The 26,402-nt window shown below is 40.7% G+C and overlaps 1 protein-coding gene across 14 annotated transcripts in view; it reads left to right on the top strand.

The window, feature by feature from the left end:
• The window catches only part of PTK2 (protein tyrosine kinase 2), a 198,443-nt gene that overhangs the window by 59,058 nt on the left and 112,983 nt on the right, over positions 1 to 26,402 (top strand). For 5 of the 14 annotated variants that reach the window (XM_048286967.1, XM_048286965.1, XM_048286963.1 and 2 more), the window contains exon 1: positions 1,930 to 2,296. The exons of 2 other annotated variants lie outside the window; for them this stretch is intronic. In XM_048286967.1, coding sequence (XP_048142924.1) covers positions 2,194 to 2,296 — 103 coding nt within the window. In that variant the 5' untranslated portion in view covers positions 1,930 to 2,193. Of the gene's footprint in view, positions 1 to 1,926; positions 2,297 to 26,402 lie in introns of those variants that run through there. 7 more of the 14 variants (XM_048286958.1, XM_048286957.1, XM_048286960.1 and 4 more) reach the window with 4 other exon arrangements.

Below are 26,402 nucleotides of genomic sequence, written 5' to 3'. Positions count from 1 at the left end.
AAAGTGTAAAGAATACAGAGAGTCCACACATTCTGTTTATTAAAACTCTCCTTGGCAATGCACTTACCAGTTGGTATTTAAAGGGTTTTGTTTTCATGAATAGAATTTAATTTAGACCTTCTCCCTTTTACCTCTTGATTTTTAAATCTGTTTTTCTGGAAAACATTTTCTTTTTATGGAAGAAACACTTTATATATATTTTTTTTTTTTTACACCCTAGAGCACAGATCAAACCAACTTAAGGAAAACTGAAGAAGTATCTGCAGCTTTCCTTTTTCTAAGGAAACAAGTCTGACTTGCTCAAGGTCACCAGGGAAGCCCATGGCTGGATGTGTAAAAAGCAGCTTTCCTGCCCTGCCAGCTGCAGTGTGAACCAGAGGGGCACCGAGCATGTCTGTGCCCCTTCTGTACCCACACAACTACAGCAATTGGGGGTTTAAATATTACTGTAGCATGTTTTGCTTTATTATTGAAGGTAAATCTAATCGACCTTGTCGCTGGAAGGGCTTGTCTGTCTGTGTAGCACTGAGGGGCTTGGAAAACTTCATGGTGGGGGGAGGAAGGCACCCAGGCATGTCTTCAGTTCCCTTTGGCTTTCTTCAGCCCCAGAAAGAGCTTTGTGCCTGAGCAGTGATGCAGAACATCTGATGGGCCTGGTTGTGGCCTAATCTCTCTCTCTCTTTTTTTTTTTTTCCCAGTGAATATTTTTTCTCATTTAAATAGAGAAGCAGACAATACTTAAATGGAGTTGCTGCTTCTTTTCTTCTTTTTTTTTTTTTATCAAGAATTTTGACATACACCACTAATTCTGCAAGGCCGGTCAGTATATTGAGAAATGAGATGGCAGTAAAGAATGGTAATTAAACATATGCTGTAGACGAGTGCATGCTGCTACAAGTAGGCAGATAGGTTAAGTTGAAGGCTGCTGGCTTTAGATTAATTCCCTTTTGGTTCTAGTCTTGGATAAGCCATATGCCTTACTGCTGAGGGCTGGGAGTGAGAAGAGATTAACATGGAATATATAAAGAGCTTTAATGATAAGTGTGAGTTTGTTCCTGTTGATTTTAATACGTATTTTAGCTGAATCAGTTACGTATAATTTTTGTGAAATACTTTGCTGTTAGTAAAACGGATATTTGCTTTATTTCCACATACACATTCTGCCTGTGTTTATTGTAAACATAGGCTTTCACAGTGTTTATACTCACCATTTTACGAGAAAACTGTTTGTAAGCAGTTTTGATGTTAGGTGCTGCAAAGTTAAGAAGAAACAAAGGCCGTTCACCATCTGGGGGGGGAGTGTTTGAGGTGACCTTTGCCTTCTGATGAGAAGTGAATAAAGAAGCCCCGGGTTTAGAGGGGGCTGGATGTGGTGGCACTGAGTAAGGACTGGCGTGGGCTGCGATATTCATTCTTTAAGGCAAATCAGCACTGCTAGGGTTCTTCCATCCATAATCTCGTGGACTGAGGCAAGTGCTGATGGAGGGTGTGATCCCTATTCCTGCTGAAGTTTGGGGAAGTTCTCCAGGGTTTATAAGGAAGTTCCCGTGCGCTTACAGGGAAGTTTTGCGCTTTTAGGATGCCTGGCGCTTATGTCAGTAAGCGGACACAGCAGATGTATAAAAGCGATGGCAGAACGCGGGTGCGGGAGGGGAAGGGGCGGTGCGGGGCAGTCGGGAACAGGAACATCAGCGGCGTCGAAGTGAGGCCGGTCCGCAGCCGGGCTGGGCGGTATTTCCAGCGCTCCCTCTTTGCGCAGAGGGTGAAGCGGAGGCTGCCGGGCGCGGGCACCAGACGGGGATTAGCATATTAATGGCAGCCGGGTAATCGCCTCCCGCCCCTGCCCGCCCTCCTCCGCAGGGCTCACTCCGCCTCGGCACCGCTCCCGGGGAGGAGGAGGAGGACGAAGAGGGAGGAGGAGGATGATGATGATGCTGATGCTCCGGGGCGGGGGGAGATGAGGCAGCGGCGCGGCTTCCCCGCTGCGGAGCGCGCTGGAGCCCCGGGCGGGCCGGGGGACCGCGCTCCCCCCGCAGCCAGGTGAAGCCGCACCGCCCCGGGGAGGGCCAGGGCTCCCTCCTCTCCCCGGGATCCGGCACGTCCAGGCGGCTCCAGCCTCCCCCCGCAGGAGCCCGGAGCGCTGAATCGGGACATTGTGTGCCGGAGCTGGCCGGCATCGAGCACGCTCCGTGTATGTGGCTGCTGGAGGTGGCCGGGCAGCAGCCCCCGAGGCGGGCAGGTGCGGGCTGCATGGAGAAAAGCGGCTGCAGCCCATTCCCCATGTGCTGGGCTAAAGGTACAACGACCTCTTATTTACATATAAGTGTATGTGTATATATATATATGTATGTATTTTCCTCTCCCTCTTTAATTGAATGTTTTACCACCTGTGGTTCTATGGGGTTTTTTCCTATCAAAGCCAAGCTAGAAAATAAAATATTCTGGTCATGCGCTTGCAGTGCGGAGCTGCCCCTCCGCAGGAACTGCTTCACCTGACAGCTGGGATGCTTCGGGTTTTTTTATTTTTTCTCCCTCTGCCTTTAGGAATGATTTGAAATGAAAAGAGCGCTTGAGCTGTTTGGTTTGTACTTGCCACTGATGTGAGGATCTGACGGCTTTGTTTGTGATCTTGGTATGTTTAAACCTACTGCGAAGATGACTCTGCTTTCACTCACCTTTTAGAAGAAGTAGTTTTTTAAGTGTCTGATCCTGATCGTAGGGAGCGTTTACAGTGGAAGACTCACATCTTTTTACTTGATGTCTGAATTTGCTACCCCTGTTATCCAACCCCAAACCCAGACAATAAGTAGCCACAGAGCATGAATTTATTACAATGAGAGGGTTGGACTTGAAATTGAGGCATAACAATAGTTAGATGGACATGGGAAAGTCGTTCACGTGATAATCTTATTTTGCAGCCCAAGACATTAATATTTACCGTATTATCATCTGGACGGTGTTTGTATATTGGAGTTGTTGGTGTGAGTGTACAGGGATTAAGGCTGAAATTCGGTTAGTAGCCATAGAATCAAATCTTCCTTAGATGGAAAACAACTGTAAAAGGTTGAGTGTTGCTGGTTGTAAGCATAACTTGCATCGTGCTCGCTTTCATTTCAATGTACTTTCTTTTTTGGAAGAGAAACTGGCAGTGAAGTATTGCGTCACCGTAATCTTGGATCACGGACAGCCAGTTACTTCAGAAGTTCAGGGCAAACGTATCTGAACTCAGGATTTAATAAGCATAGCTGTAGGCATAGCTGATGATTAGTTGTCTTGGGAAAAATAACATTAAATTCATTTACAATTTTTATTGTCTCATGATTAGGAGGACACATGAAGAAGCATTTAACGCTGTCTTTGTCTTGCCTGTTTTCTGCACCTTGCAGAAATGTTCAGGCTAAACTAGTCTTCGCCACACGTTGACATATTACAGTAGCACATAGAGTAGAAGTGACTGAGAAATGGGGGAACTTGAAGCACCACACCCTGGTCTCATGAAGTGCAGAACCTGTCAGCTCACTGGGGAATAATAGTTAGTAAACAATGAGTAATGGTAGCTGGAAACAAAGCTAAAACACAGTGTGCTTTGCTCTTAGTAAAACTTGTTTACTGTGAAGGGGTAACAACAATGCCAGATCTGTGTACCATAAATTGGATAACGAAAGTATTGGATGAAATTGGGATTCATCTCCCTGGACTATTGTGAGGGTCCAGATGAAGGCACCTCCCAGAAAGTAACTTTTAAAACTAGGGAAGAAAAATCTTCTGAAAGCAAAAGCAAGATTTTGCCATCTGCTATTAAGGCTGGTTGGTATTGAGGTATCAGTTTTTTTCCCCTTACTCCAGTCCCAGAGGATGCCCCCAGCAGGGGATGGCTGCATTGGGCCATGATAAAAGGTATTGATTTCCCCCCCCCCCCACCCATTCCAGCAACTAAAATGAATGAAAAATGATCCCACCTCTTCCTCTGGTCGCCTGTGGTCTCAGAATATAACTTCTTCAGGGAAGATTGCTTATCCATCCCTTCTGCTCCAAAATACAGAGAGCAGCCCTGTAATCTCTTGTTTTTCATGTTGCGGGAAGAAGGGGGACACCAGGAGTTGCATAAGAGGACAAAGGCACCAGGATCCTCACAGCTGCCAGTTGTGATGATTTCTAGAAAAAGCTACATTGCAGCCTCCCAAAAAAATAGGACAGATGAGAAATAGCTTGAGCTATATTTGTCATTGAATGGTGGCCATGCCTTAGTTGATGATTACTCTGTGTACTGTTCACCGGCTTAACCTTAGGGAAATGAGACAGATCTGGCCTACTTTGATAAGGGCTGTGAGATATCTGCAGTCCAAGAAAGGTAATATATTAATGAGAGAACCATTTAGTTCTGATGTCTTTATTCCGACTCTTTGGTTTTTCTGCTAAAGCTTCAGGTTACCTGTAGCAAAAACGGATAAAACTTTTAAAGTATTTTATAATGTCTTAAAAAGTTATCTTGATGTGTATATTTTATTATCCATAACTTCTTTCTAAGTGCTCTGTTCTCTTTTGAATGGGACAGATTAAGCTTTCATTGTACCAGGTGGGATCTCAGCAAATGTTTGTTCTTTGAAAATGCTTTGAAATATTTCAGTAAGTCTGTTCATATGGAGCTTCCACTTTTTTTTAGCATTCTTAAATCTGAAATTGTCAAATCTTCTTAGCGATAGCATGGGATGACCTAATTGCAGCCAGTTCTGTGGCTCTTGTCTGTCGGACTGCACCAGAGAATAAGATATTTGCTTGCTTTAGAAAGTATTTGTGTAAATCTGTGATGTTGGTTTTTTTGCCTCCTCTTCACATCTAAATCTAATCTAAATAGTGTTACTGAATTGAATAATTTAGTCTAGATCTGCACACTCCAGATTTGAGGGTATTCTGATGGGTGAATGAAGGGGAAGTGTGTATTTTGTTGCTGGTGTTTTTCTTCTCAGTAAGTCTGTATTACTTTAGTAAGGAAAGGAGTAAGACATTTTTGGCTGCTTCCTCCCTCTCATTAAGTAATTTGAAACTTAAAATCTTAGGCCTTGTGGAACAATCATCCTGAAGCTCAGTTTCAACTTTGGGGGATGCTGAAGTGGGTGTCTTGATCCCTGAGCAGTCACTACTCCTTTCCCAGCTAAATGCTGAAACTTTGTGCTGGGATCGTACAGGGATGTTTCCTTTCTGCCTGTAACAACAGACTGGAAAGTAGTCATGGATCATTAAAGACTTTTCTCTAACATCTCTGAACTTTGTTAAGATCATTAGTACCATAATGTATTGCACTTTGACTTAGATACTTTTGCTGGTGAACTTTTTTCTTGTGTTTCCTGTGAATTCCTGCCATTTTAACCTTACACTATAACTGAGTGGAAGCAGTGTAAATGTGGCAGCCAGGCATAGTTGGACAGCTCTGCCTCAGGTCAGTGAATTATCCACCCCAAGGAGGAGGAAGTTTCTTCTGAAGAGTTCTGTGTAGTCATTTATGAAGAATTAATTGATGTAGTTCAATGTGTGGCATGTGAATTATTAGTGCAGGGTGACCACAGTCCTTGAACTCAGCCCTTCAAACTAACATGGAAAGTCTATAGTGGCTTAATAGAATTAAGCTAAATTCAGTCAAAAACCTTGTCTTGATTAAAATAAATATTAAAAATTTTAACCTGTGTTGTGAAATGTATCCAATCTACTGGGAAAAAGTTTTGCCCTGTCTATTGCAAATCTTGCAGTCTTTTTAAAGAGAGAAGCAGTTCCAAGTTAAATGTTATGGGTTTATTTTCTGGTGAGCCCTGCTGATTCAGGGGGTGTGTTCAGGTGGGACCTGCTTGAGATGTGTTGAATATAAGCAAGACAGTTGGATGCATAAGAGAAAAGTTCGGAGCTGTTTCTTTTTCATCTCCATGTCATAGATCTCTGCTGTTTTGCTAACAGAGTGATAACTTTCAGTCCAACAGGCCCTTAGGTTTTTAGGTGATAGGTGATCACTAAGAGGGACACGGTGGTAGGAAACAGAATAAGGGAAGTTGCTGATACCTTGTAGGTTTCAACCTGAAGGTTGTAGGCAGGTAAATAGTCTCTAAAGCCAGGTTTCCTGCTTCTTTGACACAGACACTGTATACGTACCGTAGAAACATAATGGCTTTTGTGTATTGGAAAAGGAGAAAAGCCATTCTGTTTGTATGAGTGTTCTGCTGCATCTTCACAGTGAGCTTCAGTTGAAGTGACTGGTGGGAAGCATCTACTCTTGCACTTTTAATGTATCTATAGGTACAGTTCAGGAGTGACATGAGGTGCTTTTTCTTGGTGTCTGGGGGCATTACAACTAGGAAAAGTCTGGTCTGTCATTTGACAGTGTTGTTGACTGACTACATGGGCTACATCATTCATTTCCTTCTAAACTGAAAACTTGCCTAAACTTTTGTTAAACTTAATATTAACTTTGTAGCTTCGTGGGCTGTGAGACTTGCAAATCATAAAAAGCATCTCTTCAAATCCTGGGGTTTTTTGGAGGTTTTTGTAGAAAGAAGAAAAATAACGTTAATCTCATCAAACCACTAATTTTCAAAGGCAGTTGAAAAAAGTTCATAGAATCACAGAAAGGTTTGGGCTGAAAGGGACCTTAAAGATCATCTGTGTAGTTCCAACTTCCCTGCCATGGGCAGAGACACCTTCCACCAGACTGGATGGCTTAGAGTATCATATTCCTGATATGCCTGCATATATTTAAACGTCGAAAATAATCTGGAAAAGCAAGGGGGGTTCTCCCCTTCAGTGTTACAGCACAGCACGTGGTAGCTCAATATTCTTAAAAATACAGGAACTATGCAACTCTGGGAGTCTGCTGCATTCCCACCGGGGTGATTTGTTCCTGTATTCAGAGATGACTGGAATGGAAGATGGAGCTTGACATATTTTTACAAGAAAGGAAAGTGATTGTTTTAAGGACTGGGGGAGCATTTGGCGTTCCCTGGGTAATGGAGATGTATGATCTTATCGATTGTAGCACCTGGTAATGAGCCAGTGAACCAGCTTGGAATGAAATCCTGAGCTGCTTGGTAAAAACCTAAAACTTAAGTAAGGAAAACAAAATGTTTTAAATATCTTTTTAAAGAAGCATTAGAAAAAAAGGCCTAAGAGAAAAGTGTGGAAGTTGGCACTCAAGTGAATGTTTCGTTGTTAGAAATGATGCATTAAGCAGAAAAGTTAACCAGGAGTCTGTAGCCCTAATAGCTTTCTTATTCAGTTTATATTTGAATTTTTTTTATCACAAGTCCCATTGTGTGTGTATATATTTATTTTCTGTATGTAAAATACATCTACAGACATATGCATACTTTTCCTTGCCCAGTTAGCCTGGCAACAGTTGCAGTATTGCAAAATTAGCACCTGTAGATCCCAAAGATGATCTCTTACCTGTTTTTGTGTTTCTAGCAAATGCAATTCATTGGGCAACTCCTCTTCCAGCAGAGCTTTTATTGAAAGAACTATGGTACTGAAATTAGCTTTTGTGATTGGTGTTATATTTGTAAGAAATGTATTAGCTTGTCTCAATCCTTCACATGCTGTAGCGTTGCTGAAATAGAATAGTTGCAAATTCACGTCTTGTAAAAATTTTGATGTGCCATCAAAGGGTACATGCTTTTTATTAATTACCTGGAAAAAAACCCCTCACTAGTATTCCTAAATTTATGACCTGATATGGATTTCTTCATGTAATTATTAAAAACTTGAGACATTATAGATTAATATACACTATAACAATGCAGTAGGCAAGCCTGTACAAGCTGCTGCATTCTATAACCTGGCACAACAAACAAAAGCCAGACACAAGGAAATATCTTTGTAAATGTTACATTAAAAGAAGCTTAAGTACAGGACATCATAAATGTATTTGATTATCGGAGTTAGAAAAATATTGTAGCATTAATGAAGATTTCATTGTCATGCAAAATCAATGAGATCACTGCAATATCTCCTGTTGAATCCTTGTTGAGAACTGCGAGTGCCAGTTTTTCCTGACAGGTTGTCAAGGGCAGAGGTTGCTGAGGTATGGAGGTAACTGGTGGTTGCCCAGCACTGGGTGATGCTGTATTTATTGGCATATGGAAAGAGGGTTGGATTTTCCTCTTCTGATATTTAATGTAGCTTACATAGATAGTAAGAAAAGCATTTCTGTGTGTATTCAATCCTGCTGAGTCATTTCATTGAAAATAGCCTGTAAACAAGCTCACTTTTTTCATTTATTTGTTTGATAATCAAGGTTTGTTACTTTGCCAGAAGGGAGATTGCTTAATCCTTTCCCAAGCACCATCACTGCTTTCTGAAGTAGTGTTTCTCCTGCCAATGGTTGCAGATCCATAGCAGCAAGCACTAGGGGTTTGTGCTGTCTTTTTGTTTAAATTGGAATCTGAAAATGAAGTATTGTCCCTTGTTTTACTGAGGAAATATCTAAGGAGAAACAGCTTTTTCCTAAGTCTCCTCATCTTGAATAAGTACAGGAGTAAAATCAGTGTGACCTTCAGTTCTGCTGTGACTTGGGACAGCTGCTCACAGCAACTGAGCACCTGTAATGCTCTGGACAGGGAGACATTAACAGGGGGTGAGTGTAAGGACTGAAGTGTGGCATTTTGAGACTGAAAGCTGAACTTTTTAGTTCAGTTTGGTGTGCTGTAGAACTAAAAGTAAAACCAGGCTTTCCTCACTTGAACAATACCTCTTGATGAAGCTAAATTAATTACTTAATTGCTAGTATTTGGTCATGGATTCCCATACTGGTTGAGTTTTCTCCTTTAACATCCATATAAAGGTCATGGAAGCAAGGAACATTTTCATCATAAGTGATCGCAGGGTGAGTAATGGTCTGTGGTCCTGTGAAATCTTTATTCCTGGGAAGGAGAGTGGGAAGGAACTGGGTGTGTTCCTGCAGCTTCTTAGCTGATTTTGGAAGATATGGGGCAATGAGATTTAAACTCTTCTCATAGGCTTTCTACTAAATGTTTGCAAGTCAGCAGTGATCTGTTCTTGCTGGTATGGGGAGATAGTAGGAATCATGTTCCTGAAATCTCAGTGTATTCAGCTCAAAGGAGGTTTTGTCTAGTCTGTGTCAGGATGGTTGGTCAAGATAATCTGAAGAATTGCAACAAAGATACTTAAGAGTAGAGCAACCTTTTCAATTTGATCCTAACAAATGATTCCCATGCAACAAATTGCATTGCCAAGGACTTGAGAAGCAGCTTTTTGTCCATTCAGGTGTGTGATTGCAGCAATCTTGACTCATCCTGGCAGAATTAAAACCAGATTTATGGTTGTATGTAGCTGTACCTGTCAAATAGGAGCATGTGTGTTGTGCAGATAACCATCCCAGCCCCTTCCCAGAGGGAAAAGGCACTGCTCAGGTGACAGGGAGCTGTGTATCTGTTGCCAGTACAGAGCTAATTCCTGTGTCATGTTTATCACACGAGCGGCAATGAAATTAGGATTTGTGCCCCAAGATGTTCAATTGGTGTCCTCTGGCATGGAGGTGAGATGGGCACGTAGTGGTGTGGTGCCTGTCAGGTCAGTAAGTTAATGTTCTATCAACTAACCAGATTTAGTAGAAGGTGGGCTTTTCTGCATGTGTTCTGAACCTAAAATTAAAGGGATTTTGTTCTGCTTATAATTGTGAGGACTTAATGCCTGGGGTTTTCTTACCCAGAGTTGGGAGGATGTCATAGAATCCCAGAATGGTTTGGGTTGGAATCTCCAAGATCATTTCATTCAAACCCCCTCAGCCATGGGCAGGGACACCTTCCACTATCCCAGGTTGTTCCAAGCCCCATCCAGCCTGGCCTTGGACACTTCCAGGGATGGGGCAACCACAGCTTCTCTGGGCAACCTGTGCTGGGGTCTCATCACCCTCACTGTAGAGAATTTCTTCCTTGTTCCTGTTCTGTCCTTGAAATGAAAGATTTGCCCCTTCAATCTTTTGCTTTTACTTCTATATTTTTTAAATAGATAACACATAGTATTTCATCGAGTATATAATACAAAATATAAAGTATATTATATACTACAGATACTGTTTTATAGACATAGGATATATAAACTGAATATATGGATGCAAGGCATCATCAGTTCTTCAGTAGGAAAATACCCATTACTTGTCTTCTTTTTAGAGTAATTTTGGTGGTTGTATAGGTTCTGGTTTTATGTGATACTGAACAAACTTTTTGGTGGTTTCGGGTGCACTAATTTAGTTTTCCTGGAACAAGCTGTGTGACCTGCATTGACCAGTAGTGTTGGACTTCATGTTTGAAGTACCAAATCTGCACATTTAATATAATTTAAATATCTTTTGTCAGTCCGGAGGTGCAGTAAAAATGCATTTGGAATAATGCTGTTATCTGCCACATCTCACTTCTCTTCCCAGCTCTGGCTGGGATACATTTGTGCAGTTTAAGTACAGTGTCCCGCACTGATGAAAACCAAGGTCTTGCAGTAGGAACAGGAGCACTTGTTGTGGCGGTCAAATAATTTCTGTGATAAACCCTCCTTCAAGTCATCTTCCACTCAGAATTATCCAAGTCTTTATTACTCATGCTGAAATCAGTCTCGAATCTCTGAAATTGCTCATCCCTAAAATTTGAAGGGAAAATAGTTGTGCTTTTTCTGTGTCTGGTCTGGGAGGGAGCAGTGGCTGTTGGAGATGGGAGTAAGAACGAGCTGGAATTAAAAATTATCTGAAATCAGTAACAAGCACACCCTGGATACTCCTGGATACGCAGCAAGGTCATGTTCAAAATTCCTGTTTCATCCTGTAGGAAAAGCCAGGCAAGTTAAAACACACTTAATGTTTATCCAGTATAAAAAAGCAATGGCAACCAGTCACTTCTGTTTAATCCAGATTTATCTCCAGTTTGGTTTTTTAATGTCAAGCCAATGTAAAATAAACCAAGGTGGGAGGTTTTGGGTGTAAATATCTCAGGAACAAGAAAAAAATCATCAAAATGGGGTCAAATCTCTTGTATTTGAAACTGGCAAGATGGGCTCATACTTGGGTCTGTATTTATAAGTACACAGAGGTCAAAATTACTGGCGGAAGGATTTTTACATTCAGATGTCTCTGGTTACTTCTGTGGCTGCAATGTCTTGTGCATCTTCAGGAGAATGAGAAATGAAGGCAGCTTTGAAACTTGCAGTCACAAATCTTCTGCCTTTCCTTAGCATGGTATTGGGAAATTCAGGGAAGTGTAGTTATGAGCACAGTATTTGGAGACATCAAAACAAGACGGAGAACACCAAACCTCAACTTGAAATGGTTTTTCGTGTCTGCCAAGAATAATAATTTTATTTTATGAATCAGTCACTGATGCCTCGATCCCATCAGTATTTTCCTGTTCAGTGGTAGCAACATAAACAAGAGGTTGCAATTTTTTGGAATAATGTTACATATTGGGAAGTGGGAACCATTCTCTTTCCCTAATGTGGGCATTATCATGAATTTCAGTTTTGTTTCCGTCCGTAGTACTCTTGATTCTTCAGCCCTAGAATAATCATACAAAGCAGTAGTTAATCTATAACTTTTTGTAGGTTATTACCATAAGACTCGTGAATATTTTTCCTTCTCTTATTAGGACTTTCCTTGCTCTGTATATCCAGTCTGAACTCACATTATTAATGTTGCTCCAGTTTCCTTGTAAATGGAAATAAAAATGTGCTGGTCGACTTCTTTTCTCAACTAGGAAAAGTATTTCTCAGATCAGGCAGTAGGCAAGACGTGAGCTGTGCCCTTGTCTGCTCACAAGGACAGCCTCCTGCACTGCAATAAAGTTGCTCATAAAATGTGTCCTTTGTGACTGACTGGGCAGTTTTTATAGGGCCGGGTCCTTTCAGGTGCTGAATGCTTCCTCCTTCCTCATCCATGTGCACTCAGGTATTCCAGCACTGGACACCCATCCATTAACACACTTGTGTATTCCAACCTGCTGGGAATCCATAAGGATGGGCATTGCTTTGCAGAATTAAGGCCCTACTGAAGAAGAAAGGTGGACCTTGAACACTTTAGGTTGTTGATTTGTTAATTATGGCCTGTGTTTTCTTTGACATTGGTGGTACAGTGTAATTTGGCACTGAATTTTTAGATGGACTATTATTTTTTGCTTTAATTAGTACTTCTTTGTGTGTTTTTTTTTTTTCTCCTTCCTTTCAGGCCACAGAGGTGCTGTTTGTTTTATGACTGTGAACTGTTTTGTTTAGCGTGTAAGAGAAGATTATATAAATGTTATAATAACTTGATTTATAAGTTCAGAGATTTCTGTCAAAACAACATGTTCATAGGCATAGTCCCAGCATAATTTGTTATCTCTCTTTAATCTTAATTTTGTTGCATTGAAACAAACAAACAAGGAATTTAAGCTTCTCCTGCAAGATGTCCTATAAGAATTGACAAATTCCATCCAAAATAATTTCTCTGTAAATACCTTATATTGGTATACACCTTTGCTAAGTGCCTTTTAAAACATCAAGATCAATCTGTAAGTTTAATATATGCTGTACAGCAATATATTGTCTTTTTTAAATTAGACTATGAAAGAACAAATCCAATTTTAAATTTATGTCTTGCATCTGGAAAATGATGACAAAAGTAGCGTTTTTTTCTGGACATTTGTGCCGTTTATAAAGGCAACAACTCTTGATTTTAGGTTGTTCTTTTGAATATCAGATTTTGCAGGTGACAAAACTTAACAATGAAGACAGACACACCAGTAAAATAGTTTAAATTTTTTCAGGTCCTGTCCTTTTAAATGCTATTACAATGACTGAATTGCAGTAGACAAGGGAAGATGGATAAGAGATGTTTTTCATAAATTACTTTGTGTATCATAAAAGTGAAGTAAATAGAAACTGAACCAGGGTTGCATTTAGTTTTGGTATTGTTGTCTAAGTCTCCAAAATCTTCATGGTTTGAGTTTCTTTTAATTAATTAAAACAATGATGAATCTTGAGTTGTCTAGTTAAAAAAAAAAAAATTAAAAAAAAAAAATTGAGCATGGATTGGTGTTGAGAAAAGTCTTCCACAGTTCTAGTTGGGTGCAGAAATCTCAAATCTAATGAAGAATTCTTGAAAGAAATGGAGCTTTCTGACCTTGAGCGTGGTAGAGGATCGTTAAAATGAATGGGGAAATGGGGGTGGGCTGTGCTGCCCCTTCTGCAGTGGAGAAACTGTCCGGATCTGGTCCTGGAGGGGTTTTATTTCTTAAGGCATCACCCTTTCTGTGCCTATCTCACTTCTGCTCGAAGTGTCACAGTCTATGCCGCTCAAGTTCTTGCTGTGAAAAATACTTTTTCCACTAAGAAGGGTGGAACAGCGATGTTTTCTGTCTCTGACATCTTAAATGAGGAATTAGTGTTGCCCATTAATGAATCAGAATTTGCTCTTTCTTAAAACTTTATAAATGCGTAGCATTGCAGCAAGTGGAATGTAGTGGCTTGGGGGTGTTTGTTTAGGGTCTTGATCTTTATTTAAATTTAAAAATATATATATTTATTTTGCCTAAAGGGGTAGAGTAAAACATGAAGTCTCATCAAGTATGCTGCTCTGTACCCTTCTTTGTATTAGTAAAGGATTCTTCTGTTCACCTCTCAAAGTGGGAAAACTAATTTCCTTCTGGAGTGTGAAAATCATTTGCAGCTCATTTCTTCGGAGCAAATCATATTAACTCTTAATGTCTGATTTTCCTCTGAGTGGTGTTGTCTTTGACAGAAGAACATGTCTGCGTTTTAAGTGAGCTTTTCTCGTCGAATTCCTGTCAGCCATGAAACTCACTTGCTCAGTGAAATATTCTGCAGCTGATTAAAATGTAATGAAACCATGTTTCTGACAAATGCTGAGCGTCTTTAAAGACCATACTTCGATATTTGCAAAATAATGGGAAATAATTAGAGGTTAGTTGTGCTTATGCTGCCGTTAACTGCGCCAGGCATAGCTCAAATTAACCTTTTCCTTTACACTTCATTGTAGTTACTTGTTCCAGCATGTGTTCTAATGGTCTCTGGCCAAAAAGAAACACCGCATTACCTGTTAAAAGTTACTATCACCTCTTTAAATTCCAGTGCCTGGCACCTGTAGATGGTGCTATGATAGTCAGTGATCAGCTGTTTCGTTGATTTTGGTGCAAATTACAGGTGTTCATCAGGTTCCTTGTATCAGATGCAAACAAGCCTTACTTGTCTATTCTGTTCCTGGAGAATTCCATCAACTTCTGCCTGTGTTAAAGATTCTTGGGTTTTTTTATTGACATCTGTTCATTTAGTTGGGCAAACTTGTCTGGGTACCAGATAATAGTTGATACATGTCTTTAAATAAAGAGGAAAAAAAGAAGTTTGAAGTTGAAAATGACATTCAAATTTTCAATACTGGGATTTTAACCAAATTATTTTTGCCTTTCTTTAGTTATTGCAGTGGAATAGTTTCTCTTCCTCTCATACCTGTTCTCTGCCCCCCCCCCCCCCTTTGTCTCTCCTCTTCACCTCCCTCTTGAGCAGGTATTGAAAATCAGTAAATGTTATTTAATAGTTTAATATTTGAGGCTCAGATACATCAGTTTTGGACTGTGAACCCCCACCAAAACCAGAAAAAAAGAAGCCTGGACTGATTTATTCTGTCTTAATGTGTAAAAGCAACTCAAAAATCATTTAAGCAACAGCAGGAGGACTCAGAGGGAAGCAAGGGCTCCATGGTTGGGAAAAGTGGATGAAGAAACCCTTGGCAGGGAGGAAAAGGGTAGCAAGTTCTGCAGCTTTGGCAGCAGCAAGGACAAATTACTAAGTTGGTGAAGCAGCCTGTGGTGACAACTTACTTGCCTTTAAAAAATTAGCTCAAACCTCTGTACAAATACACTCTTCAGAAATAATCATATATCAGTTTTGTAACTTCTTACTGAGGCATGTCTGAGAAACCAGACAAATTCCTTTATTGGTATTTGGACATCAAACTATACATGAGAACTTAAACTGTGTGCAAGAGAATATTTTATATGTTTTTAAAAACTTGGAAAATATTGCATGAGTGATGGGACATCTTTAATTTTCTTAGGGCTTTTTTAAACATACTTATATGAATCCTTTTAAGGATTAGAATATACAGTGTAGGTTTTTGGATGTATTCACAGATGGGCTTTTTTTATAGGGTTGTTTATTTTTCTGATTTTTTCTATAATAAAAATGTTGCTTGACTTCTTTTAGTTTTCTGACTCTATGTCAGGCTTTTCCAAGGCTGGAAATCATCATCTTGCACTGCAGCTATTGACTTGATAAATGTAGTCTATGAGAAAGCTGCCAAAGCTGGTGTATCTGTATTTTCATCTGAACTTTTTGGAAGCCCTGAGGGTTATATTTGACCTTTGGAAAAAGTCCAGAGGAGGCCACTGAGTTGATCATGGGGCTGGAGCACCTTGGCTATGGAGACAGGCTGGGAGAGTTGGGAATGTCCAGCCTGGAGAAGAAAAGGTTCCAAAGAGACCTAGGAGCCCCTTGCAGTGCCTAAAGGGGCTCCAAGAGAGGTGGAGAGGGACTTGGGACAAGAGCCTGGAGTGACAGAACTCGGGGGAATCACCTTAAGATGAAGGACAGGCACTTTAGATTAGGTATTAGGAAGAAATTCTTTACTGTGAGGGTGGTGAGGCCCTGGCACAGGTTGCCCAGAGAGGTTGTGAGTGTCCCATCCCTGGAAGTGTTCAAGGCCAGGCTGGATGGGGCTTGGAGCAACCTGGTCTAGTAGAAGGTTCCATGGCGGGGGGGTGGAACTGGATAATCTTGAAGGTCCCTTCCAACCCAAACCATTCCAGGATTCTGTATTTCAGCTTCAACAACAGAAGCAAAAAGTTAAGCTTTTATGGATGTTCTTAATGTAAAAAATTTATCCCATCAGTGATCCAGTCTCTTGGACAGCATCTCCTACTTGTGACTCTCTCAGGAGACTGTGTGAGCAAGACTGCAGTCTGTCCTTATGTTTCTTCAGTATCCACTGCATTAGAGACTTTTAGAGAATCTTTTAATATCAGTTTATCCATCCTTGTGGATTTTGTAAATACTGATCAAGCTCTTGTCTGGAGTCCTGCCTTTTTTAGGTTCCCTTCACAAGGCTCCTGCTCTGCCCCTTCATTATTTTAGTTGCACTTTTCTAGACTTTTGGACAGTGCACAAGATGTTCTGGAAATTCCATTGACTTTTCTGTTGCACCTTGAGGCTAAAATAGAAAAAACTTAATCCATAATTGTCTATTGGCAAGGGGTTGTGTGATGCTGAAGATACTAAACACCCACCCCTTGCCTCTAGTAAGCACTGACAGAACCTTTTCCAAGTCACAGAGATCCCAAAGACCCTATTTCAGGCTAAAATTAGTAATGTGATGAAATACTGTATTCTTTGGTTGGAATACTTAATAGTTTCATCTGTTTGTACAGTTTTTCCTAATGCTAGCTACTGTTGTTTGTGTAGGAATTTGAGTGATTCTAGGTCCCTCTGACCTGTGAAATACTTGCTGCATGTTTGTAGTGTGGAAGGTGTATTGCCTCAACAACATCCAGGTTTTGTGCAGAAATACTTTTATACATATTAAAGGCCACATAGTCCTTGCTGAAAGAGATTGTTCTTCTTTTTTCTCTCTAGCTACTATGAAGTATTTATTTTAAAATAAATTCAAGCACATTAAGAGCACAGATTGCAAAGATGTAAAAACTGCTTCCTGAAGCTCATGTGCAAAGGTGTTTTAATTGCCAGATCCTTTTGGATTGTATTCTCAGGCCAAGTCAATTCAGCATTTTAAAACTGCATGTGTTTGAGTGCATCCCCCTCCCCAACTAATATTCCTGTATGTTCTAATAGAGACTTGAAAGAAGATGGATTGATAGCTGTGTTGGCTTACGGAGGTGTCTTGTTTGTGTAACACCGACTTAATTTATTACCACCTGCTGTTTCTGCAAATGGTGAGATTGTCGCACACAAATTGCATATTTCACCACTGTGATGGTGGGAATTGATTTATTGTTTCCAGGGAAATGATTGAATAGAAGAAAAATGCACTATGAAGTAAGTTGCATCTTATTGAGCTCCTTAATGCCTGTCCATGATCAAATATATTCTAAAAAGGTGCAGTAAATTCTTATGGGGGTAGTGAAACCTGCTGACTTGATGTCTTCAGGTTTGCTTGAATTTCTCATCCATGAAGATGTTCAACCAGTCACCCCCTGTCTCCTTTGATACCCTCCCATGATGAGGGTACATGCTGCACACCCCAGTGGTTTGGGACCTCAGTACTGGTAGGTCTGTGCTGGTGTCTGTGCTGATTCACCACAGATGGGCTGTCACAGAACCCTCCAAGACTCGATTTTACTCCTGTTTTTGAAAGCTGTAACAGTTGAATTGGATATTTCTGACCCCATTTCCTGTTGTTTGAAATTATATAACTGCCACTAATGAATAAATATCTCAGGGTTATCTCAGGTGGAATGAGATGGACTAGATGGAACGACCCAAACAAGTTGCTTTAATGGAAGAGGCTGACGCTGGTTTTGGCACAGGCTGGGTTGTATTTATGGCTTGTGTGTTGCAAAGCATGATGAGGTTTTGACCCAGGATGTCTCCTGTCAGGGGAGGTTGGAGAGGAGATGAAAATAGTGCCACATGTACCATGATTGATTATTCTTGTGGAGTTCCTGCATAATTCCTTCCACAATTGGAAGTGGCAAAACGGATGAAGCTTAATTGTACTGAAACTTACTGTAGGGATTGAACCCACCTCTTCCAGGTTCCAATTAATTTTTTTATCACAGATCAATATTTTATCCTTTTAAATATTAAATTTTACTTTCATAGAACTTTCTTGAAGGAAGCCCTAAAATAAATGTGTTTTGCCTGGTTAATACAAGTTGGAATGGCTTTCTTCCCCTGGTTTAAAAACTTCAGGAAGTAGTGACTCAGTTGGAAGTAGAATGGTGTAATTGCAGCTGTTACCTTATTCAGCTCAGAAGTTTTAACCTTTCTGATGGTTTGTGTCTCATGCAAAGCAAAATTTTTAGCCGATGCAACATACATGTTGCAGATTGTTCTAGAAAAAAAAAGAAAATACGTTTTCTAACATCACTTCTTTGGTAAGCTGTTGTCTGACTCCTGTCTCTGTTTACTGCATGTTGAGGAAACCCCCAAAACACACAGTGAATCCACTTTATATTGTAATCAGCTCATTTAAGTGAGAGCTTTCCCTTAAAATTGTGAATTCCTTATTTCTCATTGCAGTGTAAATGTTGAACTTCAGGACCTGTAGTATATTAAACATGCTTTAATCACTCTAAACTCAAGGAAGGTTCAGTAGCCCTGTGTTAGTAGATTGAAGGTAAAAGACTGAAAAATGCTTTGGGTGGAGGACAAGGGTGTTTTCTTGGATGATGCCAATTTTTAGAGCTTTTCAGTGTTGATGGTTCAATTCAGAGACTTAATGAAGCATTCACTGGAAAACCCCACAAGAAACCTCACAACTTCATTGGGATTAAAAAGAGCAAAACTAGTGAATGCCTTTCCCATTAGACATGCAGTGCACAGTACAGAAGTCCCTATTTTTGTGGGGAGAGTGTGGGGACAAGGGACCATGTCCAAGAGAGAGTTCCAGCTGCAGTGAGGTGGTGAGTCCTGGGGTTAGATTCAGCCCTACACAGCACGTCAGGAGCATCCACCTGGGATGAAAGCCCTGGTAGGGAGTTCATAAATCCTGTTCTGATACAAGGCGGTATGGAATCATTGGTGCTGACTCCAGAAGTCTGAAGAGGGCCCTGATGATCTGTTTGGAGTGGATGAAGTGTTTTAAATTGTTTTTTTTAAGGCTTTATTATGTTTTGTTGGTTTTTGTTGTTATTCTTAATAAAAATCTTGAAATGGTCCATACAATGTATGTTTATCTGCTTCTAGCTTGACTTAGGTAGAGTACAGAGTAAAGAATCACTTCATTCTTCATTTCTACCTGTGTGCCAGAGGTTGTAGTTACTGGCTTTGGAAAACACCTGAGCCCAGAATAGGCCTAAGGAAAACTTCCTACAGGTCATTGAATTTTGTAATAGGCCATTGTCATGCAACAAAGCAGCCAGGCTGTTGTCATGCTGTCCCTCTTGAGCACTTAACTGCCTTTTATCTGATGGTTAAAATTATTTAAGAGGGTTAAAAATTAAAAGATAGTTGGAACATTTTGAATTATAGACTGGGATGGTGTCATTCAGTAATGCAAAACTAGGAAAGCCAGGGTAAAATCAAATGTGGCCAAAGCCAAATGTGTCAAGCCTTGATAGTGCATAGCCAGGGTACCTCACTGCTCTCCTCGGCAGCTTCAGGCACTTCTAGTTTTTCATTGCAGAGAGGCACACTTGCATCATCACCAATTCTCATTAGTTTTTAATATTTTAGAAAGACAAACTCTTCCTGCTTGTATTTGCTTCTAAAGCTGTTTAGAAGAAGAGCTTGGGCTATGTGGGCTCTCCTTGGAGCAGTATTTCAGTAAGGAGTGTTAGGAAAGATTATTTGAATTCATACAGCTTACTTCAGTCTCATTTCAATGTTGATAGGAAGGGCTGCTGCCAATAAACAGTGCAGCTTCAAAATATACAGAAATTAATTTTAATCTTTATTTTAAAATTGCACAGTTGTTACTTGCTCATTTCTGTGGTGACTTTAGAAAGAAAACTGCACCCCTCTAACTCTCTAGAGCTTGCTAGAAGCAAGCAACAGAAAATTGAAGGGGAGATTAGTGTTTATTTGAATTTCAGTGGTGCCAAGGGACCACAGTGAAAGTTCAGAGTGCTGTTGAGAAATTAGACAAGTATCTAACTGGATACTGTGTTCTAATTAAAGCTTGTACAGACATTGATTTTCTTGTATTCCCAACATAACTGATGTTTCCTCACTATTTAATTTTTTAATATTAAAAATAGAAAATGGTGTCAACTCCAAAGGGAATTGCTGGTAGCACAGATTATGTAATGTTACAATAAAATTGGGTTAAACTGGGTGTTTAAAGGTACATTAGGACTTAATCCTGTGGATTTTTAGTGAAAAGGATGGGTGGTGTTTTGAATGCAGGGTGGACAAGTACAAGACATCTTGGGACATTTGAAAAATTGCTGCTGGACAGGACAGTAGTTTAACCATTGGTTAAACTATTTCAGTCCCCTGAAACTTTCTCAGTCCCTTCATCCCAAGGTGCAGCTACGCAAGTACCAGCTACTGCTTCTCTGGCACTCAGCAAAATCCTCTCCAAGTTCTTAAGCAGCCTTTGTCCATAGCAGCTGTACAGGGAATATGCCCTTGTTTCATTTAATTTAGGTGATATACTTATTTATTTATATTTTTATTAACTATTGATTTTTAGTGAGTTACACTCGTCTTACATTTACAAGCCCAGGATTGCCATATTGCTTCACTTCATGTGGGTCTGGTAGTTCACTCTGTCTCTGAATTCCTCCTTCATGGTCCCCTGAACATTTAATCTACTAAAACATTGTTATAATTGAAATAAATGTTCCCATATTGGCAATTTGTATTGCTAAACTTGTTTTGACTTTGGTCTGTATTATCTTTGAACTGTATTGAGACATAGATTTAGTAACTGTTCAGCAATATTCCCTGAGGGGGAAAAAATGGAATTGCCAGTACTGTTTTTCCATTTCATACTGATATAGTGAAGTACTTACTGAGACGATTTAGGCTAAAGTAGATACTAAGAACTTGATTTTAAAATTGTTTTAATGTGTCTGGCTTTATACTTTGACCTGAGAGCCTTGATAAATGCTTTTGGCTACAACTGTTACGCTTGAAAATGCATATATCTGGAGGAGTGGGGAGAAAGCAGTGACCAGGAGAGGATTAAAAAGAGGCAGCAAGATAAATAAATGTGTTCTTGGATGTAGTCATAGTGAATATAACCAAAAACAGTGAACACAGCTGAAAGGCAGGGTAAAGTGGAACAAAGGATTGCTCCTTTTTTCTTCTGCTTTTGAACATCAGCATTAGCTGAAAGAAAAAGTACGAGAAAAATAAACTCAGCAGGGAACAAGCAGGGACATTCCAACGTGTCTTATGGAAATAGCTGAAATTACTGAATGTCTTTGAAGGCTAAAGTGATGATAAGAGGAAAAAAATAGCCCCTCTCCTTTCTTTCCACATTCGTCCCTAATTTGAAATCACAAACCTAATGGTTTTCTCAAAGTTTCATCCTTAAATGTGTAACGAGATGTTGACATCAAGGAAATGTTCAAAGAACTTGTTGCACACCTGGTGCATTTGCTGCTTCTTTCCTGTGGCATGGTTGTGTTTGTATCAGGCGATGGAATACCAAAAGTCAGCAATGTGCTGACTCTCAACACAGGCCCCAAAAATACAAGCTTTGTCATGGGGACTGTAGTTAAAATTGTATTTAACGCCTTTCCTGTCTGTGAGGTTGAGATAGTCAAGTTAATATTGGCAAGGTGAGTTACAGCAGGATTTAATATGAGCTGTGAAAATGGATTGAGCTTGAAATGCACAACATGTTTACTCTCTGATGTGAGATGTATTATGGATAATTTATGGTTTTAGAGTGTGAAATAAATTCTTAATTTAGTTTTTATCACCAAATAACAAAATTTCAGAGGTTGTAAGGCACCTGTGGAGGTCTGTCCAATGCCTCTGCTCGGACCAGGGTCAGCTACAGCAGATTGCTCAGGACTGTGTCCAGGTGTGATTTGAATATCCACAGGTGGAGATTCCACAACCTCTGGGCAACCTGTTCCAGTGTTCAGCCACCTGCGTAGTGCAAAAACTTTCTCTTAATTTTTAAAATGGGAATTCCTGTTTGTCCCTTCAGGGCCATTGCTTCATGTCCTCACTGGGCATCACTGGGAACACTCTGGCTCCATATTTACTGGTATTCATACACATCGGGAAGATCCCCCTGAGCTTTTCTTCTCCAGGCCAAACCATCCCAGCTCTCTGAGCCTCTCCTTGTGTGAGAGATGCTCAAATTCCTGAATTGTCTTTGTGGTCCTTCTTTGGACTTTCTCCATTATGTCCTTGTCTCTCTTGTACTGGAGAGCCCAGCACTCGGTACATCAATCCCACCAGTGGTGGATAAAGGAAAGAATCACCTCAGCCTGATGGTAACAAAGCACAGAAGCCTGGTGGTTTGCTGGACACATTGCTGGCTCATGGTTGGCTTGTTGTCCATCAAGACCTCCAAGTCCTCTGGAAAGCTGCTTTCCAGTCAGTCTGTCCAGTAAAGCAGCGTTGTTTGTCAAAGGTACAAGCAATCTAAAGACTTTTATTTATTTTAATAATTGTAATATTTGAAAGTATTTTAGGTCTTGCAGAAGGATTATTACACCAGGACCAGAGAACGAAATGAACTCTGAATTTTCATTGTACTTTTATACCTTCTTAACTTTTATAATAGATTTTATGGATTCTTGCGGATTTGTATAGGTTTGGATTGAGATGGACCAAGTTACTTTCCAGAAATGCCACCTGGAAGGGGCTTTAGCTCATAGATGTCAAATGCCTTCAAGCCTAAGATGGGGATCAGAATGTGGAAGTTAAGCAATAATAAGATTTTGTGATATCTACAAAGGACAACATGCAGTCACAGTGTGAATAATTACAGCTTGGTTCCTTGTAACATGAACTTGTTAGTGCTGCATTGTTGGCCATCAGCCAACACAAATAAGAGAGAGTGTTGTATATTTTTAAAATTATTTCTATTGTATTATCAAACTGCTGGTGTTGAAGACATTATTTACGTTGAAACCATTTCCCTTATGAGATGACTCTACTATCACTTTATTAACCAATTTGCAGTTAATTGATTTAAATATTTTTTAATGACTTTTGACTGTCTCATTAGTGGAAATGATTTAATTTCTGAGTACTTGAAGCTGGTAGTGAAACGTGACTTCGAACTTTGATTGTGCTACTTGGAAGTCGTAACACTGACTTCAGCAAATGTGGGGATGTGTCAGGAGGAGTCACATTGAGAGGGAATGACTTCTAGAAAGATTCAACTTGCCTAAATCTCCCACCACAGTACAGAAAATCCATCTGAAAAATAATACATCTTGTGTTGTAGTCTGGTAGCAACTGAAGCATCTCAGCAGACTCGCTCCGTATCACCGGGCCAGGGCTGCCTTGCTTCGCTCCTTCCCCAAACTTGGAATAATCCTTGACATTACTGAGAAATCCCGTGTGATTTCTCTGAAGTGCAAGCACTGGGAGAGCAATAGTCTTTCCCCTTGGAAGCTCAAAGGGATGCTGGCACAGAGCCTTGCATACAAAGTTTGACCATGCTTGACTTTAGACCATTAGCCTTTTTTACCACAATATCCAATAAAATACAGTAGAATTAAGTCATAGAATCATGGAATGGTTTGGGTTGGGAGAGACCTTGAAGATCATCTAGTTCCAACTTCCCTGCCATGGGCAAGGACTCCTTCCACTAGACTGGGTTGTCCTGTCCAGAATTTCTGATTTACATCTAATCCAAATCTGCCTTCTTTTAGCTGACTGTCGCTAGTTTCTGGCCCATGGCAGCACACACTGCTTGTCTGTTTAATACCAAGAGGACTAAAGCTGCTCATTTGAACTGAGATGTGTAATGGCAGCATTACACACCAGTCTGGTTTGAGTTTAGAACAGCCTGAATAAGCACCGTGGTGTTGTTATCTGAGCTTGCTTTGTATTATAAAACAACCTGGCAGCTCTTGTAAAATAGTTATTTAACAGCAGCTGTGTTTTACAAAGTTTTGGCCTGGGGCAGAGTTTTACAGTCACATTACAAGCTCAAACCCAGGGGCTGGTTTTAATGGAGATGTTAATAGGTCCATAACCGGAGATATGGCATGTGTTTCTATACCTGGAGCTATCAGATTTATTGCTATTTTGGTGTTTCATAAAGTAAGCATTGGGCTTTGTAAAAGAAGTTACAAGGAACCCAGCGATGATCAAATTCTGAAGGAAAACTGCTATTCTGATTTTGTGGAGGGGGTTGTTTAACCTTAAAAATAGAGGTTTTAAAAATCTCTGTGAAATACAACCTTGTGAAAACTGACCCCATACCCAGTATTGTCAGTCTGATGTCTAATTCCACATTTTGATGAATATAGAAAAATTATAATAGTGTTTTGCCTGCCTACTGAAATTACACCTTGTAAGAGCACTTCAGTGTGTAGGTACTGGAGTCTTGAATTGCTCTTCTGTTTGCTGCTTCCAAGGGATGTAGATTGTCCATATTTAAGCCTGTGGCCAGACATCTAAGTGCTTGGTTTGGTGTTTTCCCGTAGCTTTTCTCCCTATTTTTCAGCCACATAAAACCTATGAATGTGTGTATTAAGTGGATGAAGTGTAGTGAATTAATACAAAAGCAAGCATGCTTTTGGTTGTCCTCTATGAAAAGATTACTCATTTTGCTTCACTTTTCCCTGCAGTTGGCTTATGTAAACTTTAAATAAAGCTCAGCAGTTTCACCAGTGACCTTGAGGTAGGGTGGGTTGTTATGAAGGAGGCAGAACATCCTGCACAAAGTCAGTGGCCTTGTCTGAGCCTGAAAACTGCAATTTCATTCCGAGCAGTTAGACTGTTGAAGGGCTCTGTCTGCCTGAATGTGTCCTGGTGAAACTCCCCACCCTGCGGACCTTTGGGGTTTAGCAATGGCTATTTTAACCTTACAGGAAAGGAGCCCTGCAGTTTGCGGCTTGCACAGTCTTGTCGGCTTGGTGTTAGTTTGCCAGAGGGGAGATTTTTGTGCCTGTTTCAGCTTTAAAGTCAATGTTTGTGTGAAAACAGCTCGCAGGCTCCTTTGGTGAGGAGAAGTCAAAGAGTTGCTGAGGGGCTCCCGGCATTTTCAGATCTATATCTATTCGTGAGAGGTGAAGAGGAGGAGAGGCTTTAATGTGGGTGAAAGGTTGGCTTAATACATTTGTATTGATGGCCAGAAAAGAGGAACAATAAAGATGTAGTGGTTTCTTGAGTTTTCACACAGATCTGAAATTCTGGCAGGTGGGGGAAGTCCCTCAAGGGTCAGACACTGGGGGAGAGTTTGGGAAAAGTGTCTCCTTGGCTTCTCTTACCATCTTCCCTGAGGGCAGGCCTTTTGTCCGTGGGTGTTAAGTTCTTACAGTTCTGTTGGTTGAATGCAATCCAACCATTTATTCAAGAGGTAAGGACATCCTGCCCAGATGGGCTGTTGTTTCTTCTTTATCTGGTGGGTCTGAATTAGATAGATGCTTAAGACTTCCAGTCGGGTTTTAGCCTTGCAAATGTTGTTATCTACAGTCTGAAGATTTCAAGCCTTGATATTGCCGGTGCTAATTCCTGTTAGCTGAGCTCATGGTGTGTTTTGACGTGGCTGGTGTGATGACCAGCTGCTGCTGGGGGGGAGATGCTCTCGCTCACCCTGACTGCCGACTGCTTCTGCTTCTCTTCCTGTTTGGCAGCTTCAGGCAGCCGTGGTATGAAATTAAGCCAGCCTTGAAAATCAAATCACCTGTTTTTATGTTTTGGGTTTTTTTCCCCCTGGTAGTTTCCTGAGCCAGTTTTTGGGGAGGTCAGCAGAGCACCGTGGCGGGTGGCAAGGCGGTGGCTGAAGCTCTGAGGGGCAGCCAGGCATTACGGGAGCTCAGCTGGAAGCAAGGATCTCTCTTGCGCCTCTCAGTGAAGTAAGCCAGGGCTCAGGCATTCAGTTTACTACCAGGAAGGCGTTCAGAGCACTATGCCAAAAAGATCGAGTTGAATTTATTTTTAGCTTCTCCACATTTTCAAAACTGCCTCCCCGCTGGCTGCTCGCTCTGAGGAGGAGGAGGAGGTATGGAAAGCTCTGTGCACTTGTCCAAGCCCTGGAGCAAAGCCCTGCTGTCCTTTGCTCTCTTCAGCCAGCAGACTGGAATGATGCTCTAGACTGGCAGGCAGGGAAGAGGTACTCTTTGCTCTTTCTCTCTTGGATTGCATTGATTTTGCAGACGCCATCTGCTTGTGGCTGACTAATTAGGAGCAGTAGCCAAGAGGCAATTTTCTTCTCTCTCCTTCGACATGCAGACTTCATAACATGATCTGTGCCTTTTGCCACCAGATTTTGCAATCAGGCTGGTGGAAGATAAAACTTAGTCACTTGTTCAGGAATTGTTGAGAGGAGGGATAGCTGTGTTCTTAATGGTTCCTCACTGAGTAATGAACTTAGATCTGGATGGTTTTGTGTCCCACTGGTTCCCAAAATAGCATAAAATGAGTGAAGTTCTCAGTGTTTTAGCCTTGGAACAGGAGACCCTGGTGCTGGTGTGTGGCTTCTTAGTGGAGAACCTCCAGTTCAGTGCCGGGGTTTCTTTATGCCTCTTTAGAGTTGTAAGACC

The sequence above is a fragment of the Corvus hawaiiensis genome, chromosome 26 (genome assembly GCF_020740725.1).
Source record: "Corvus hawaiiensis isolate bCorHaw1 chromosome 26, bCorHaw1.pri.cur, whole genome shotgun sequence".
Lineage (NCBI taxonomy): Eukaryota > Metazoa > Chordata > Aves > Passeriformes > Corvidae > Corvus > Corvus hawaiiensis.
This window is presented reverse-complemented; position numbering and strand designations above follow the sequence as displayed.